The following is an 18,232-nucleotide window of genomic DNA, read 5'->3' as shown; positions in this document are numbered from 1 at the left end:
TGCCATGGTAACGTGATGTCATGATGTCACTTGACGCTGGGATTCCAAAGGAGATGGAGGGCGGCACCAAGGAGGCATCAGGACACATGTAAGTGCATTCCCATTAGGCCCAAGAGAGCGGCGAATGCATATGGGAGCGGAAATTTTTGTTACCCCCAAATTATGCCGCCCTAGGCCCGGGCCTACTGGGAAATCCGCTACTGCGTATTACTTTACGCTTTGGTCACTTATCAGAAGTGCCATGTCATACCAATTTACTGGAGTCTGTAACTCTTCACATTAAAAAAGCAAATGTATTAAAACCTGCACTTCATACATCGGTGATTCGTCATTACGCCATGTAATAAAACGCCAAACTTGCTAACCCCTCCACTACCAGAAGGCATTGTAGACCACCCAAGCAAGGAAAGTTCTTAACAGGTTCGGAAGTATGATGAAGGTGGAACTTTCTCATGGATCTGCTGTTGTTGAAGGTCAAACAAATAGAAAATCAACTCCAAACTTTTTTGCCCAGGGATCGACCTGCTTAAGATGCTTGTTTCATCCTGACAAAAGCAACATCTGGTTTTTGTGATGATACAGCGCCTCAACGTTTTTCACAAAGAGCATCTTATTTTGCACCTGCAAATCCCCTGGCGCGTAGCACGTATAATGAATTCTAGAACCTATCCTTCACTAATTGGCTTGAAAGCTAATTAGCATGTTTTCATGAATGATATTCATATGCTTCTCACTTCTTCAATCTCATTTATCTCTCCTCACTTTACAACAGGGGCCTTCTGGATTGAATTATCAGGGGTTAGTTGAACTCGACCTCTGCAGGATTTGATGTTTTACAAATATAAATCACCCAAAGCAGCAGTGAAAAACAGTCTCAACAGATGGATAGATTTGCTATCTTCAAGTCTTGTTGGTTTTATAATGATGTATTTCTGCTAAACTGTATAAACAAAGCATTTAACCTCTCCTCCCCCCCTGTAAAAAAAAACAAAAAAATTTCAGTATAAAAGACAGAAGAATTCTGTATCTATCCATATGATGAATTCGACATACGCTCTTCAACTTATAATAACCACCTAAACCTTGCCCAGACTTCAGAAGTTCTGTAAACTCAGTGCTAATAAAGGGATGTTCCGAAATCATTAATGGCCGTTATTTTCCCTGAGGTTAAGACATATCCACACAGCTAATAATGCGCAAAACTACGACTGTTGTATATCTCATAAGCATAAGCTTAACGCCATGTTAAAGGAGCACCCCCTATGGAGGCAAGTATTTCGGGAAGCAGGGTTCCCCACAGCTGAAATTAACGTGGTTCAGCTCTGGTGACCCCCTGCTTCAAACCTATTACAAAAAAAAATCAAAGCAGGAGTGCTGCTTTAAGTAAGCATGGATACCTGGGATATATATGCTAATTTAAATAATTTCAATATGCTTTGCATATTCAAATTAACATATTTCCCAGGTGTCTAAGGTGTATTCCTATTTGTACACACGTGTCTCTCCTCATATTGTATAAAGATGTGTTTGGATTAGTATATGAGTCACTCTCTCTCTCTCTGGTCAGATCCCATATTTTAACAACAGTTCCTATTTTCCAAAAACAGTAACACAAGTGATTTAATATCACACATTAATGGCTTCATCCAGTAACTTTACCCAGCCCACCAATCCCTATACACAATCATTAAAGCTATCCGTCTTAACATAATGATGTGGTTGCCTTTTGATTTGACTGCAGGAAGTTCAAACCAAGTGATTATAAAAAGTATGAGTTATGAAATGTATTAAGAACATGGATTCTTTGTGGAAACCTAAATTACACGTGGGAAGGTTATTTCTGTTTTTCTCGTCTGCAGCTGGGAATCTGAAGTTATTTGTATCATATTTAATATCCCTAAAAAATGTCTATTAAGAGTTCTTCCTCATATTAGAGAGGTAAAGAGAACGCTCACAGAGACAGTGTTAAGACTTACAGAAAGAGGGCACACGTGATATGGTCTACAAGCTTACAATGCTTTGGTCAAACAATTTAAACTAAGTGACACTCACTCATGAGAGGAGAACAGACAAGTATGTAACTATATAATTTGTCATGTTGGATGTTGCATTGGGTCTGTCTTTTGATTAAACAGACATGCATTTTTTTTTACAGATGTGTCAATCAATGAGGGTATACAAGTCAGACCTTATAGGCATTTGTGATAATAAAATACCTTTTGATAATAAAGGACATAATCAGCTTGATACATCCATCTGCAATATGAGCAGTGTGTAATTCTCATTACCCATGTAACCCCTCTCTATATCATTCATTGATGCAACCAGCTAAGTACAAAAGGAAAAATACCCCGACACACTACTGCTAAGTAATTAGTTCTACATTTTCAAAATGCCTCTGTAAGCATCTACTTCATGGCAAAAGCAAACCCAATACACATCCCCGACCATAATGCAAAAATGTAGTAATAACAACGCTCTCCACAGCTGTATTTTGAGGAATTCTGCATGTAGAAAATAAAAATAGTGATTCTTTCAACAACTGGAATGATTATATTGAGTTTAAACCCCGTTTTTAAGAGAGTTGAGAAAACAGATAAAACATTTTGTCAACACAATTTCCTGAGGAAGTTTTCTCCTCGGGAAACCCACAGTATAGAAGCTCTCTAGCAGCGAGATTTCTGACCTGATGTTACATTGTGTCAATCCAACAGGGATAATGAATAGTTTTGGTTCACACCACTTCTTTTTCTTGAATACTCTCACTGTGTTTTTCTTCTAATGCCTTATCTTATTTGTCACTTCCTGTGCAATACTGAATAGTATGCAGCTGCTTGGAATACCCAACTCCCCATATATATCAATGTGTACAAGAGCATTTGTATTAACTAATTCAATGCACAGCAAGCCGCTCCAAAATTAGGGCAACAAGTAAATACCCAGACAATCTGACTTCACTACAGGCTGTGACACATGTTATTGTACAAATAGAATCATTTTATTTACTGCACTACTATCTCGTAGTGCCATGCATAACAGAGCACTGGACATTAAAGTAGCAATATACTGCTGTCTGTAATAGCGTACAACCTGATATTGGTGTTTGCAATAAAAAAAGACATTAGGGGGGGGGGTTATGTATCAGATTCCTCTATGCACAACTAGAGCAAAATCACCACTGGAGGCATGGCTGGACTTTGACCTTCTGAGGCCCTATGTAGTGTCAAGTTTAAGAGGCCCCACAAATTAGAAATAGATTTATTATTGTGGCTGAAGGGACCATTGAAAATATCAACTTAAGACTGAAATTAATTAAAGCATTATACTAGCATTGTTATATACAAAGATGAGGGTGTAAAGCTAAAACAAACAGTGTTTGCACATCACATTCATTTTAATATTAAAACGTTTCCTTTCGTGATTTTTGGAGAGCAAAGTCATTGATGAGGTCTTCAAATGATAAGCTATGAAGTTTGTCACTTTCAATGCACATGATGTCCTATTTGAACAAAAATTTCCATATTTATAGAGAAACAAAGGAGGGAGAGGGAGTAGGGGGTGTGATACCTTTTATTGGACTAACAAGTACTTGATGTGTTACAAGCTTTCCAACCTCTCAGGGTCAGGGTAGGACCCGATGAAGGACCCGGAGAGGTTCGAAAGCTTCTAACATAACTACTTGTTGGTCCAATAAAAGGTATCATACCCCCTACTCCCTCTCCCTCCTCTGTTATTACATAGAAGGAAGGTCCAACGTGGCTACACATATTTATAGAGAATCTTCTTTAGTTATCTAATTTAAAAAAAAAATGGAAATGCATAAATGTTTTTCTATTTTGGAGGTCCCTCATATTGTGACCCCAGAAGCTGTTGCGTAGTTAGTTTATGCGTAAGTCCGGCACTGACTGGAGGTATCAATAAAATCATTATTTTTGAAGGCAACTGAAATGTTTCACTGATAAATTGGGCCTGATTTAGAGTGTAGATGTAATCGCAGAAATAGCGAGGGCGTTACAATATTAGGTGCCGACTTACAGTTAGGCGTTACAGAGGTATTAGCAGGTGGTTTGGAAACATGATGAGGTCTTAGATTAGATCTGTGGATGCTCTCTTACAGAGTCCCCACTCTCTCCCATGGCAATCCGTTCCACTGCTGCGGGCAAAAGTGCGGGGCCTCTGTAAGCACGATAGAAATGTTGGTATCCTTGTCCTAGTTGAGCTACTGATATTACCGACCCCCATGCAAACTGTCGGTTGCGTCTATTTTTGGCCAATTCTAAATTGGGGTCTTATTTTTATGAGTCACGATCCGGTCATTTGTACCCACACAATTAATTTTCCCTCCCACGTCACTGTCATCAGTCAACTCAAAATCAGTCCTAGTGTGTGCTGTTTTTATACAGGAGGTCTTGGATACATAACCTTCAAGGTGACTTGTGTATGATCACTTGTGGTGGGCTCTAGTAGGGGATCTTCCACATTCTGGCCCTGTCCTTTACTCGTCATACCAACAGCATACTGATAGCAGAACCCCAAAGGGGATAAACTCTAATCCTTCTATATGAATTAGTTTCTCATTACTAATGAATGGAAGGTGCTCAAGAACCATATAACAAACTGCAGAATTTCAGTAAACAATTATCACTATCTTGAATCAGTTCTCACCAGAAAAAGCTAGTTAAAGTGAATTTGAAACCTACCTTGGCCCCAGAGTGTAATGCACTGCTGCTCGTGGGTTTGACAAATGCCATTGTAACAGTATCCGTCTACTTTGTAGCATGGATGTCCATCATGTAGATAAACATTAGCTGGGCAGTGTGCACTAGCTCCAGTGCAGAACTCGGGAAGATCACACAAGTTACTGGAGTCCCTGCATGGAGTTCCCCCTAGTTTCAACTGTGAGATAAAGAAAATGTAGTGTTAATAATTACAATACTGAGCCCATGGAAGACAGTTACAGTAGCTGCTAATGATTTCCATCTGTATGATGCGTTCTGCCTATTTCTCAATCCCTGACACTAGTGATTAAACCGTTTTTAACTTTTTACAGAATGCATATTTCCTTTCTTCCTGACCTATACTTGTGCAAAATATGACTTGTGTTTAGGTGACTAATTCTGTTTTGCCAAATATTTACTGTATATAAATTCCTTATAAATAACCATTGATACTGGGTAAAATAGTCTCAGATGGAATTTGCCTATGGAGAGAGTATGACCTTTCTGTTATGTACAATAAATGAGAACACATGTTTTTGTATTTTCTATAAAGACTTACTTTAAAGCAGCAAAACATGTGAAATTGTATGTTTAAAAATAAAAATAAAATCGGTTCCGTAGTATTAGATAAGTGATTTTTTAAATTTGTATTCCACTCAATGCAATTTTTAATGAGTTTTATAGCAACCTGTGATTTGTATAGCAGGTTTTAACCCACCTCCCAAGCAGTGTAAGATCTTTGCAACACTTTCCTGTTTGGGATAGCTTGTTGCAAATGTTCCCAGCACTTTGAGCTGTAACAACAGATAATGGTACAGTAGAAATATAAGGATACACTGTAGCCGCTGAGTTACACTCACTGAAACAACCACTGTCAGGCAAACAATCAGGATTTTGACAGATTTATAACAGGAACACCAAAAGTTTGCCAGCTTAGGTAAGAATGTAGAACTATACATTGTCACATAGTTTACATATAAAAATAAGAAAAAAAGAAAGGGGGAAAAAAAAGTTGGAAATAAGTGTTGCTGCTTTGGTGGTTGCATTTGCACTGTTATCAAGCTCCTCCAATAGTGGGGAAATTTATCCTGCATTGAAGGGCTAAAAAGTTTAATTTTAAGTAGTTGTTTGTGGGCTTCTCTCTGTGCTGTGTTTGTTTATCTGTAAGTGAAAGGGACATAAGGAATGAGAAAATGTGGAGACAAAGGTCAGAGATGAGACTTCACTTGCTACTTATTCATCCATCATGAATGTAACTTATCCCATGTACACACTGAAGAAATGCTCCAGAGATGAGAGCCTAACCAACACACAAGACAATATCATTAAAGTGAAAGAGAAAATGCAATTCACAGGGGATAAATGTATATAGAAAAACAATAGTTATAACATAAATATGTGGGCTATAGAGGTAATTGGAAAAAGGGAACTGTGTTTGTAGGACCATCACCAGGTATTGGCTTTATTATATGGAAATTGGTCAAATTGAACATATTTGCCCATATACAGCTTCATGAATACTGTAATATGGATTCATATAAAATTAGATGAGTAATGTCAGAGAAAAAGAGAAAAAAACCCCCACTTTTTTTCTTCTACCGTACCAGCAGAAAATGACTGAACCTGTTTCTGTTCAGTCATTTTTCAATGTACTTCCCCCATCAATAATTTGAGGACAATTAAAATGCTTCAGGTTTATCTTTTTATGGACAATCAAACAGATTTAAAAAAAATGTGTGTGTTGCCCTCTGATACACCTATATTTAATTTGTGATCAGCCTGTGAAAGTAAATGATTACTATTCTTTTTACAGATGTATAATGTAGGATGCCTGGAAACGGTAAACACAATAGTGTACCACAACATTATTAAGAAGCTTTACAATCTTTTGAAACTGATGGTGCCATCTTGTTCACTGGCCATGCCTATATTAAGCACTTACCTCGTATAATGTGGGATTTTCTCTTTGATATTTTCAGATGTAACGCAATTTGAGACATTTTCCTATGTAGCTACCTTATAGCTAATGAACTACTTATATAAGATGACAATGTGCCTAAATATATGTGCAGTCCAGTGACTCTAATCTCGGATCTCTTTTGTAGTCACTGGCAGAGCCCATGTAGTCATTGAGGACCAGCTGCATCAACAATGATTCTTCCATCGTTAGAACACATGGAGGTCATTCATGAAGGGCTGAACTGTGACTTCCTCCCACAATTAATGAAGATATGCAAAATGGCATAATTTAAATTATATTTGTATAGTGCCATTTATTTTAAAATGAATGTACAATACAATGCATCATACCTGTAGATGTATCACGTGTTCGGTTATTTGTATCTTGTTTCCCCCCTTTTTCTACACACCCGATTGTTTGCCCCATAAAATCAAGTAAAGTAAGAATATATGTCATAAAAAATCACCTTACAGTCTTTACAGCAAAGTCCGTGTGCACACACCGCTTCGGGAGATAACATGCATGTGCTAGCGTTGCAGCAGCGGTTGGTACATTCCTGCAAAGAGAATAAAACACACTGGTATAATGCCTTCACTATGCAGCACATGTTTCTGTAATGTTTACAAATGAAGTATCTTCCTCTTCCAAAGGTCACTTTGGCACAGTAAAGAGAAGAAGAGCCAGAGGCCCCAGGGCTGCGACGGCTGGTTCAGGCTGGCTGGCCTGGCTCCAGGCAGGCGGAGGAAGGGTGGGGGTTGAAGGCAACCCAAACTCCACTACCCAGGGGCAAGGGGGGGTGGATAAAAGAGGGCATAGGAAGAGCAGGGAGGCCAGAAAATTATCTACCAGTGGCAACCAGACTGGGCCGTTTAAATGCGCTATGGAATCACGTATTAATCCTCTGGTTAGAAATCATTCCAAGGATGGCATGGAGTGGGGCTAGAAACTGGGTGGGCATGGGCAGCGCCAGGAAAAGAATTAATATGGCCATGGACAGATTCACCCTCACTTGTGGGGGGAAGGTACTCAAACATGGTGAGATTAACACAAAACACAACAGTTGCATTTGTCCGAAAAGGGACTAGACGTATTCCCAAAGAATATTACAGGGATCTTGGAAGAATAGCTAACAGTTGCAATTAAGGAAAGTCACAGCTTTGGGTGGGTGTGTCGGCACCAAGTTGACAGGTCCCCAGAAGTGCCAGGGATGGGTAAAGATTTGGGCGCCAAATGTATAGGATGTAGAACCCCAAGAACTGATTGACAGGCTATAATTTTTTTTTTTTTTGACATACCTATTTCTTTTTCTATTCTTTGAGTGCTGGGAACCCATTTGGTATTTTAAAATAAAGGTATTGTTTTGTATCTTTATTTAATGTGCTAAAAATGCTACACTACATTGCACATAAGAACAGCACTGTTTATCCCTAAATGGATTCCTGAACATAATATAAAAAAATCCCCAAATCTTTCACTTTTATCAAATCCATTTAACTTTAAACTTGAGCCAAAGATATATGTTTTCATTGTAATAGGAAAAGTGGTTAAAGTAAATTAAAGTTCCATATGTACAGTATACTGTACCTTACACAAGTCTCCCAGTTTATGCATGTGCTCACGAACCACATATTGCCCATCAACGTTTCAGAGTATTCTCTGAAAAGGCTTCCCTTTGCTACGAGCGGGACCTGCAATATATTGCTTTAATTTGCCCTCTTAGAACATCCACTTCTGAAACCATATTTGCCAATCACCATTTAATTCCATTTTCAGCGGCCGGGTTCAGCCATTCCTCCTACATCTTTATTGCACTGCCCTCTGTTATGAAAATGGATACTAATGGGATCAACCAATACAGTAACATGGCTCGGCATGTTAACAAATCTATCCAGAGAACGCCATCTCCGTGTTTCCCACTTAAGTAACAAGAAAGGGCTGTCATAAAACAGGCAAAAACCAAACAGAAAAGCGAGATCATTATTTTCAGGATTGAATGTAAGGGGGAAATATATGGAGTTCCTATGTCAAACATGCCACTGAGTATTTCTATACATTACACTGGTTGTGCTATCCGTGTCTGTGAGGAGTAGTTTTTTATGCACTCACTTCATGTCCCTAAAATGTACCACTCCTTATATAGCAGCACACATCTTTATATTTAAGGCATCATGTAAAACACGGGTGCTCAACTCCAGTCTTCAAACCCCCCCCCCCCAAAAAAAGTCAGGTTTTCCTGTGCTGAAGCAGTGACGGATTAAGCCATCAGTGCTGAAGCAGGGATATCCTGAAAACGTGACCTGTGTGAGAGGGGGGGGGGGGGGGGGAGGGCATTGAGGACTGGAGTTGTGCACCCCTGATGTAAAACACAATTACAAACCTCATGAAGTTGTTGCTTTTTAAAAGACATGCACTTTACTGTATATAACAATCCCTCTCTTCTGACCTTTATGCCAATATTAGATTGAATATCTCCCGGCCAGTGCTTCCCCCCCCCCCTTTTGTGGGCTTTTATGTTTGATGTGCTTATTATATAATATTTTCCCGTATGGTCTGTTTTGTAAAGCTATTGTATGTTTTTAAAATATACAGTCTAGACAATATATATTTTACAGTGGCCTGTACAGCACTGGCAGAGCCTGCAATGCACTTCTCTGGGCTTTGTAGCATGGTCCTATAATAGCTCAACACTAATGCAGGGCTCACTTACGGTTATGGAAAGATGTAACATAAAGATACACTACTTTGCAATGTTCAATCACCCCTGCTGAGGCAGAAAGCTCACACAAAAGAATGAAAGTTGGCGTTTTAGTCACATTTATTTGAAAGGCTTTTTCATTGCTTTCTTTCTGTCTTTCACACTCTGTTGCAACTAGGACATCTTTTTGCAATCAAAAATAATTCATTCAATTGGCTGTATGACTAATTTCCTGCAATTTCTGAGAGGCTGTGCATGTAAATTATGACTGTTTTATGGACAATTGGTAGCCTGAAATACATTTGCAACGTTCACATGAACAGAAGAATGACAGCGCATTCCTCATCTTCCCAGCAGATGCAGCACTGTGTCTCTTCAGAAGTTCTCAATGGAGGAATAATACAATACTTTGTAACTATGTAAGATTCCTCCAACGGTAAATAACTACATTCAGACATTACAGTTTGTACAGGTCATGTGTGTTGCGGTTTGCCAGAGTAGGAAGATGACTGTCAAATACAAAATGGAGTCAAAGGGAACTGAGCATCGTAAGCACACAGTATTGTCTTCATTATGTTTATTTAATACATTTGTTTGCAAGAGGATGAGTGGCGTGAGGTGTTGCTGCTGGTGGAGTTCCAGGAGTAGCAGTACATTTCTAGGCCCATATTAAATATGCTGTGAAGCTTATTCTCCATGTCAGGGAACCTCTGCGCTCTTTTAAAATAAATGGAGCTTCTACCTTCAGTGACAGAAAGAAATGGCGTCTCAATATTTTGGATAGGAGCAGGTTTATGTTTATCCAACTGAAAAGTTACAATGTTATACCTAATAGATTGTTTCCAACATTCATACACGCTCCCGCTCTCCCTCATGCACACTTCCTCCCCTTTTTTCTCTTTCCCCTCTCCCCTCCCATTCTCTCCCCCCCTTCCTGTCATTCTCTCTCCCCCTCCCTTCTCATTATCTCTTCCCTCCCCCCTCTCATTCTCTCTCCCTCCCAGTTCCTTTGATTCTCTCTCCCCGCCTTCTCTGTCATTCTCTCCCCTCTCCCTCCCTCTCATTGCTTCTTCCTCACCCCCACAGGACAGCAACAGAAAACACACACACACGCACGCACACACACACACACACACACACACACGCACACGCACGCACGCACACACAGCAGGACAGAACAAATACACACACAGATATACACAACATGACAGAACAAATACACACACAGACACACAACAGGACAGGACACCCCCACAGCCTCATCTCTCTCCTGCTCATGCTGCTGCCTCTTCTGCTTGGCCCCACCCCAGGCTCCTGACACCTCCTGATTGGTTGCATTGCCCAGCAGCAGCCAATCAGGATGGAGGAAACTTACCAGCCCCCTAGCAACCGCCCTGCTCTCTCCCTGCTGGGGAAACCCTGCGGCCCCAATTACACTGCACTAGGCAAACTAGGTAAAAATGTGTTGCCCTCCCAAATTCTTCCGCCCTAGACGGCCGCCTAGTTGGTCTAATGGTTAAACCGGCTTTGGATAGGAGCCCTAGTGGGGATTGAATTAATGTAGTTGTAAGGGTCATTCACTAAACCATGCTAGAGATTTAGCACAGTCAGTCTAGTTCCTTTACAGTAACTCTGTTCTATATATGTATCATTTGACGACGGTGGCACTCGACTGGATTCCAAAGGATATCAAAAGACCAAGGCAATAACCAAACTTAAAATGGCAAGATGAAATGAGGAAATTTGTTGGAGCAAGGTGGAGAAGCGAGGCTTGAAACCGCAGTACCTGGAAGATCATTTGGGAGGCCTTTATTCAGCAGTGGATCAACAAGGGTTGAAGCTAGTGATGATTATAATTATATTAAAGGAGTCAGGGCACACAATAACAGAAATAATCCAAAAGATTGGAGCGGGCGCTTCTGCTAACGTACTAAACTGTACTGTGTAGAAGGGTCAAAGAAAAGCCGGCACACCGAATACCAAATGGTACAATAAATGTGTCTTTACTAGCTCAACGTTTCAGCTTCTCAATGGAGTCTTTTTCAAGACTATACACACAAATATTTCATTTCTCAGATACTGTGTGCAACGTATTTTCCTTTAGAAAAAGTGGTCATTTACTTAAACTGCTCTCTCAAACATCACCACAGGCTTTGTATGAGGTCTCATTAGTGGCATAAATAGAATCTTGCACTGAATAAAACCCTGCTATTGCTTCATTAGTGAGACCCTATAGACAAAGTGTATGCTTAATAGGCGACTTATTTTTTGTTTGTTGCAATTGAGTCAACTCTGACATACAACTGCAGGAAGAACCACTTAAAAGAGGAAACCTTTGTGGTCTTGTGAGCTCATGCATTAAACCATTTATGAAGAGAATATTGGTCTTATAAAAGGTCGCAACCTTCAAAACAATTATAGGAAGAGAAAAAACAAGTGCATCTCCTTGCTGTGGTATACAAGTAAGAGTTGCGGTCTATAGCATATCCATATGCTTTTCCTACATAAACCTGGATTTTAAAAACATGCACTATAGCATTGGTGTTGGGTGATCAGGGATCAGTCAACTGGTCAATTTTTATAGATTTAAAAATCGAAATAAAGGCCAAACATCCGGCATTGCTATAGAAACCTCTAAGTCAAGATCTTAATTGATTGCAATAACGTGGCATTATCTTGCAATAACGTGGCATTATGTTGCAATAACATGGCATTATGTTGCAATAACGTGGTGTTAAGTATGTCTTGCCATTGCTCCAATCTAGACCACCAAATAGGTCTTTGCAGAAGTAGATACATGAGAGGAGGTGGAAACAACACCTGTGAATAATGCCTAACTGTCGCGTTATAGCCATCAAGACATTGCAAAGCCCTATTTCAGGGGCTAGATGGGAGTAACGCCGGGTTTACCCATGACTTAACGTTAAAACCCTGTGTTCCCCTTAACAGACTTTAGGGGATTGGCGATGCTATCGTAATGCCTCAATTGCACATCATGTGCCTCTACGTTCACTAACCTCCGTTCTAAGTACCGCTATGATCGTTACTGGAGAAAACATGAATTAACGTCACATTATTATCCTTGAGGATACAGCATTACCACTTACATGATTGAAATGTAGGTTAAAGTCACTTTCAGTGGCTTAATAGAGCTTTCAACATCTGGTCTTTAGTAATTAATGGCTTTAAATTGCTAGTGATTACATTTCAAAGTTTCAGGTTCAATTAACTGAATTTCATCTACTGATCTCCCACACATCTACTCTGCTGTTCTCCTATCTACTCTGCTATTCTCGTATCTGCTCTGCTGCTCTCCTATCTTCTCTGCTGTTCTATCTGCCCTGCTGTTCTCCTATCTGCTCTGCTGTTCTCCTATCTGCTCTGCTGTTCTCCTATCTGCTCTGCTGTTCTCCTATCTGCTCTGCTATTCTCGTATCTGCTCTGCTGCTCTCCTATCTGCTCTGCTGTTCTCCTATCTGCCCTGCTGTTCTCCTATCTGCTCTGCTGTTCTCCTATCTGCTCTGCTGTTCTCCTATCTGCTCTGCTGTTCTCCTATCTGCTCTGCTGTTCTCCTATCTGCTCTGCTGTTCTCCTATCTACTCTGCTGCTCTCGTATCTACTCTGCTGCTCTCGTATCTGCTCTGCTGCTCTCCTGCTCTCGTATCTGCTCTGCTGCTCTCGTATCTGCTCTGCTGCTCTCGTATCTGCTCTGCTGCTCTCCTATCTGCTCTGCTGCTCTCCTATCTGCTCTGCTGCTCTCCTATCTGCTCTGCTGTTTTCCTATCTGCTCTGCTGCTCTCCTATCTGCTCTGCTGTTCTCCTATCTACAGTACTCTGCTGCTCTCGTATCTGCTCTGCTGCTCTCGTATCTGCTCTGCTGTTCTCGTATCTACTCTGCTGCTCTCGTATCTGCTCTGCTGTTCTCGTATCTACTCTGCTGTTCTCGTATCTACTCTGCTGTTCTCGTATCTACTCTGCTGTTCTCGTATCTGCTCTGCTGTTCTCGTATCTGCTCTGCTGTTCTCATATCTACTCTGCTGCTCTCCCATATCGTCACTAGAAGCTAGAAATACAAATGTTTCTCCATGTTTTAACAAGGGATCACTAACATGAGGATTTGAGGATAAGAGATAACTGGGTTAGAGCGTTATTTGCAAGCTCCTGGCACATTATTGACATTAAAGAGCCCTTACACAATAAGATAAGCTCACTTCACAAACTCTCTCAGAGAAGAATGAGTGAGCTGTCAGTAAATCCTTACATTGTATAAATCCAATCCTCTGCATAGATAAACCACGGCAATCACTTGCTATTTCAGCTGCCCTATGTCTCTTTTGTCCATACTGCCATAGCTATCATAGGGAGCAAATCCTTCATCTCTTCATATGTTTCATTCTGATAATGTAAGAAGTTCAATATGGTCAATGAACATGGAGCCAAAGGACACACATAAGGCTGTCTGAACATACGTCATTTACAGAGTTTATTCTCTCTCCATGCCAGCCTTACACAATGTTGTCCTGAGTTAAGACAACATTAAACTAGAAGTTCATGATTTATTTTGATCTAACCCATCCAACACTGCAGGATCCTACTTTGCTGCACACACATGGATGGGATTTCAAGGTAGTAACTCTTCATTACTATTGTAATAAACTTACAGTACTTGTACAACAAAACCTTATGCATCACTCTGTCATTTGTTTAATAATTGAACACATTTATTAGCTTTATTTCTATAGATATAAAGGTTGGAAGCACAGCAACATACGGTATATACTGTATGGGATTTACAATTTATTCTGCTTATAAACAAGGGCACATAACTATGGAAAGATTACTGTACAAACTTCAATGTCGCACATCATGGAAAATTTAAATTGACCACTTAAAGTGAATTTGATTTCAAATGTTTTATCAGGATCGAAAAGCACATTTTAAGGTCATTCATAACAAATGTGGTTTGTACCAAATAGAAAGAATAATGACTATATACATTAGCTATGGCTACCTGAGGAATTAAGGGCAGAATACAGCGTGACCTCAATTTAGTGTAATGAGTGCTCACCACAAACTGGACGGGACCGCGAGGCTGAGGTGGGGAAGTTGGAATACACGGACCTCCAACCGCGAGACCACGTCCGGAGTGCAAAGTAAGGTCGTGTAGCTGGGTCAGGAAAGGAGAGATCAGAATGGTCATATATATTTGCAGTGGTCAGGGATTGGAGAAGTCGGATAGTCGTTGTGCGGTGCCGGGGTCCAGGAGTAGAGAAGGTAGAAGTCCAATAGCAAGCCGAGGTCAAGAATCAGAGAGGCAGGGGTCCAGATACAAGCCAAGGTCAAAAAAGGAACAGGAAATGCAACCCAAGACAGCAACAAGGCAGCAGGGTGTTTGAGGCAAACACAAGTACATAAACAGGTTCATGCTCAGCCACTTTGCAGTAGGGCTGGCTGAGTATTAAAGGAAGAGGCAGCCAATGGTGGGGCAGCACACAGCTGCAGAGTAATGAATGAAACCCGCCCCCTAGACATATTCAGCCCACCGATAGGCAGGGGCGGGGAGAAGTGCAGGTGACAGGTAATTGGAGATGGAGTTAACCCCTTGTGTGCCCATGGTAGTGCGGCACTTGCGCGTAGCCAGTGCGTGGTACGCCTTACCCGTGATGTCACGGGGCAGAGCCTGAGTGAGATCTGTGCAGTGTCCCACAGCCTGGTAGAGCGGCACCCATCAGTCGTTTTGTCACGGGACGTGTCACGGGACGTGTCACGGGGCGGAGCCTAAGTGCGGGACGTGCGGTGTCCCCCAACCTGGTAACGTGGCGCGCGTCACCTGTCCCATCATGTGGTGCGTCACGGGGATGGCACCGACGGACAATCCTCACATTTGGTCTTACAAACTACTTAGTTTAAGCCTTAAAAACGTATTGTACTCCAAAATAAAACCCTACGCAGGAATTCTCATGAGAAATCAAGTTTTGAACATCATCTCTTTTTTTAACAAGTCTTCAAAGAGAGCAGGACAAGCAAAACAAAAGTGACACTGTTCTTGAAAATGTTACACAGAGACCTGCAGATGGGACATAGTGATTTGAGTTTGGTTATTTGTGATCTAATACTGCTTTGACATTTGAAGATTGTTGGTCAAAGAACGTAGACTGAATTCAGAATTCCCATTGACTTTTTCATTCTAAGTTGAAGCAGCAGGAAAACTTGATCAGACAATGTTATATTGGTGGCTGAACAAGTATCCCTATTAACTACTATGGGGTCTATGTATCAAGGCAATTTTGGTGCCAAACGCCGCATCCTGCCCCTATATATCGAAGCATGTTGTTCCAATTTTGCCCTATCTGCCCTAGTTTTCGTGTTGGGGGTTCCGGTAGGAGGATTTGGGGAGGAGTTACATGGGGCCCATATTATAATGAGATGGATCACAATCTGTGTCTCTGCGCCATTCATCATCCCTTTTCTTTGCACCAAAAATCCTCAATATTTGAAGTGGCGTAATTCTAACATTCTGCATCAGAGATCACAAACAGTTTTTGCATATGCTGCAACTCTGCTCCAAAAACGGAGCGGTATGCCTGAACACACTACTATGTGCACCAATACATAAACACCCAAGACATCACCAGCATTTCCCATCCCAATGCTACATCTAGGCTTAGAGTTACAGTACAGACCCCTATGCAATATGCTTCCTGGAAGTGTTCCCTGAGTTTGGGAAGAATTCAGATTATTTTATTGCAGGACAGAGATACCCAGTAAGCTCCTATTAAACCCCCAAAGTAACCACAACATATATATATATATATATACATACCCAGTTAATCAACCCCACACTGATGAGACCCATTAAGGTCGAAACAGCTGTCTGTGGGTGGTTTTCTGGGTATGCACCTTAACCCTGGCTGTGCTCAAAGCTATGACCATGCAGCAAGCTTAAGCCTATAGGGAACCATGTTAAAAATGTTTTTTTAAGCAAAAAGTGGCACTGCGTGCTCATTTGCATGTCATTTCCCAGAATCCCTTGATGCAGTGGAAGTGCTGTATGCTGGGTGATAATGGTGAAAGGCGGGGTTGCAGACCTGCCTAAGACATGCAGATGAGCATACAGTTGTATTTGCATATATATATATATATATATATATATATATATATATATATATGTGTGTGTCAAAGCGGAGTGCTACTGGGCATGGCAATATATACTTAAATAAAGGACAAAACATAGAACACAGACAGAGCCCAGTGCTACATCCAATGACACAAATACACAGTAAAGTACCTTAAAAAAAAAAAATAAATATATATATATATATATATATATATATATATATATATATATATATATATATATATATATATAATAAAAACATTTGATCATTTAGTTTGATTCTTTGGCCAAAGCATCTTAAGCTTGCACACCAAACGCCAATGTAGACCAAGTCTTGATAAAGTATGTTTACACGAAACGCGTAGGAGGGTCTTAACCTCCACTTTTAGATGGATTAAATAAAGAAGATTTTTTACAACACTTTGGCTTGGGACCCACTTTGGCAGTGCGCTGGTTTATCTCTTTGTTCTATTTACCTTCTGAGACCAGCATCTCTTTACCAGGCTGCATGCCTCTACAGGACATTGGAAAAGGGGATTTTTGTGAGTATCATGTATTGTTGAATACCTATTGTGAGTCCAGAAGCCATCCCAATTAGGACTTGATTTAGGTTAGTTTAGCCTTTTTCTTGCCCTTCAGGGATTATTAGTTCTTCTGGGGACTTTACTTCAATTTTCTCACATACCCTCATGTCCATTATTGTTCATCTGTCTATTACAATTATACAAGGGATCAAGCGTTGAGCGCCTTTATCACTTCAATTGTTATCGTAGTGCGTGATAAAGCTTCCCGGGGAGTCTGCTGCAGGGTGCAGTGTGTGTATCCAGTCACAAGGCCTCCAGCCCTTTTCCAATTGGCAGGGCAGTTTCCTTCACTATGTAACTATGTAAGCGGACAAGCATATTGAAAAGAGGACACAAACTTCAGAGATCTTTATTTTTATAGTTGGGTCAAATAAATATGCCCCTAAATCAGGTCAAAACAAAAACTGATACGTACCCAGCTACTTAGTAGATTCTGGTAATAGCACCAGAGGTACATTTCCCACAATGCTGAATAGGCTATTGCAGCAATTTTTGTGGGGGCAACAATTTTTCAATGAGAGCAGGACTTTTCAATGCATCACCAACCCACAATGATATCCATCTGGCTCCCTGGACCGGCATAACTGCTTCTCTCCCCAAGGTAAGGGTGGTGTGTGTGTGTGTGTGTGTGTAGGGGGTCTTATCTTCTCTGGAGCGGTCTACCACTTGCAGTGCCACGTTGTCATGGCGTCCCAATGTCACATGACAATGTGTTACCATGACACGGCATCTTATGCCGCTGTGACGTCATGACGCTGCTACACTGCAAGAGGAGGGGCCGCACTTAAAGGAACCGCCCGGGAGGTAAGTTCCCTTGAATACTTTCAACGGGGGACCCGCAAAGGTTAAGACCAGCCCTTATTCATTTTATCACTGATAGGCTCTAAGCTTATTGCCGTCCCTTTTTTATAACGAGGGGACCTGTTTTTTTTTTTATAGTTTCGCAATGCCACTGACTTTTAGATTAAATCAAAAATTGTGAAATAATAAAATAAGGGGCGCAATAAGCTTAGAGCCTATAATCATCAAAATGATAAATCCGCCACCGAGTAGAACCTACGTATTACATTTTAGTAAGTTGAGCGGCTTTAGACTCAAAATTACATTTATAAAATGTTTTATGGTGTATTAAGGAAACTGTTTTTGGTTATACATGAA

General features: G+C 40.7%; 1 protein-coding gene across 1 annotated transcript in view; it reads right to left on the bottom strand.

Moving 5' to 3' along the window:
• ADAM12 (ADAM metallopeptidase domain 12) overlaps window positions 1–18,232 on the bottom strand; it is a 350,504-nt gene that overhangs the window by 47,749 nt on the left and 284,523 nt on the right. The window contains exons 13-14 of the mRNA XM_075612257.1: window positions 7,145–7,234; window positions 4,701–4,896 (exon numbers count right to left, since the gene is read on the bottom strand). Of these exons, the coding sequence (XP_075468372.1) occupies window positions 4,701–4,896; window positions 7,145–7,234 (286 nt within the window). The remainder of the gene's footprint in view (window positions 1–4,700; window positions 4,897–7,144; window positions 7,235–18,232) is intronic.

The sequence above is a fragment of the Ascaphus truei genome, chromosome 8 (genome assembly GCF_040206685.1).
Source record: "Ascaphus truei isolate aAscTru1 chromosome 8, aAscTru1.hap1, whole genome shotgun sequence".
In the NCBI taxonomy this organism is placed as follows: Eukaryota; Metazoa; Chordata; class Amphibia; order Anura; family Ascaphidae; genus Ascaphus; species Ascaphus truei.
Note: the sequence above shows the minus strand (reverse complement) of the source record. Positions and strands in the feature narration are given on the sequence as shown.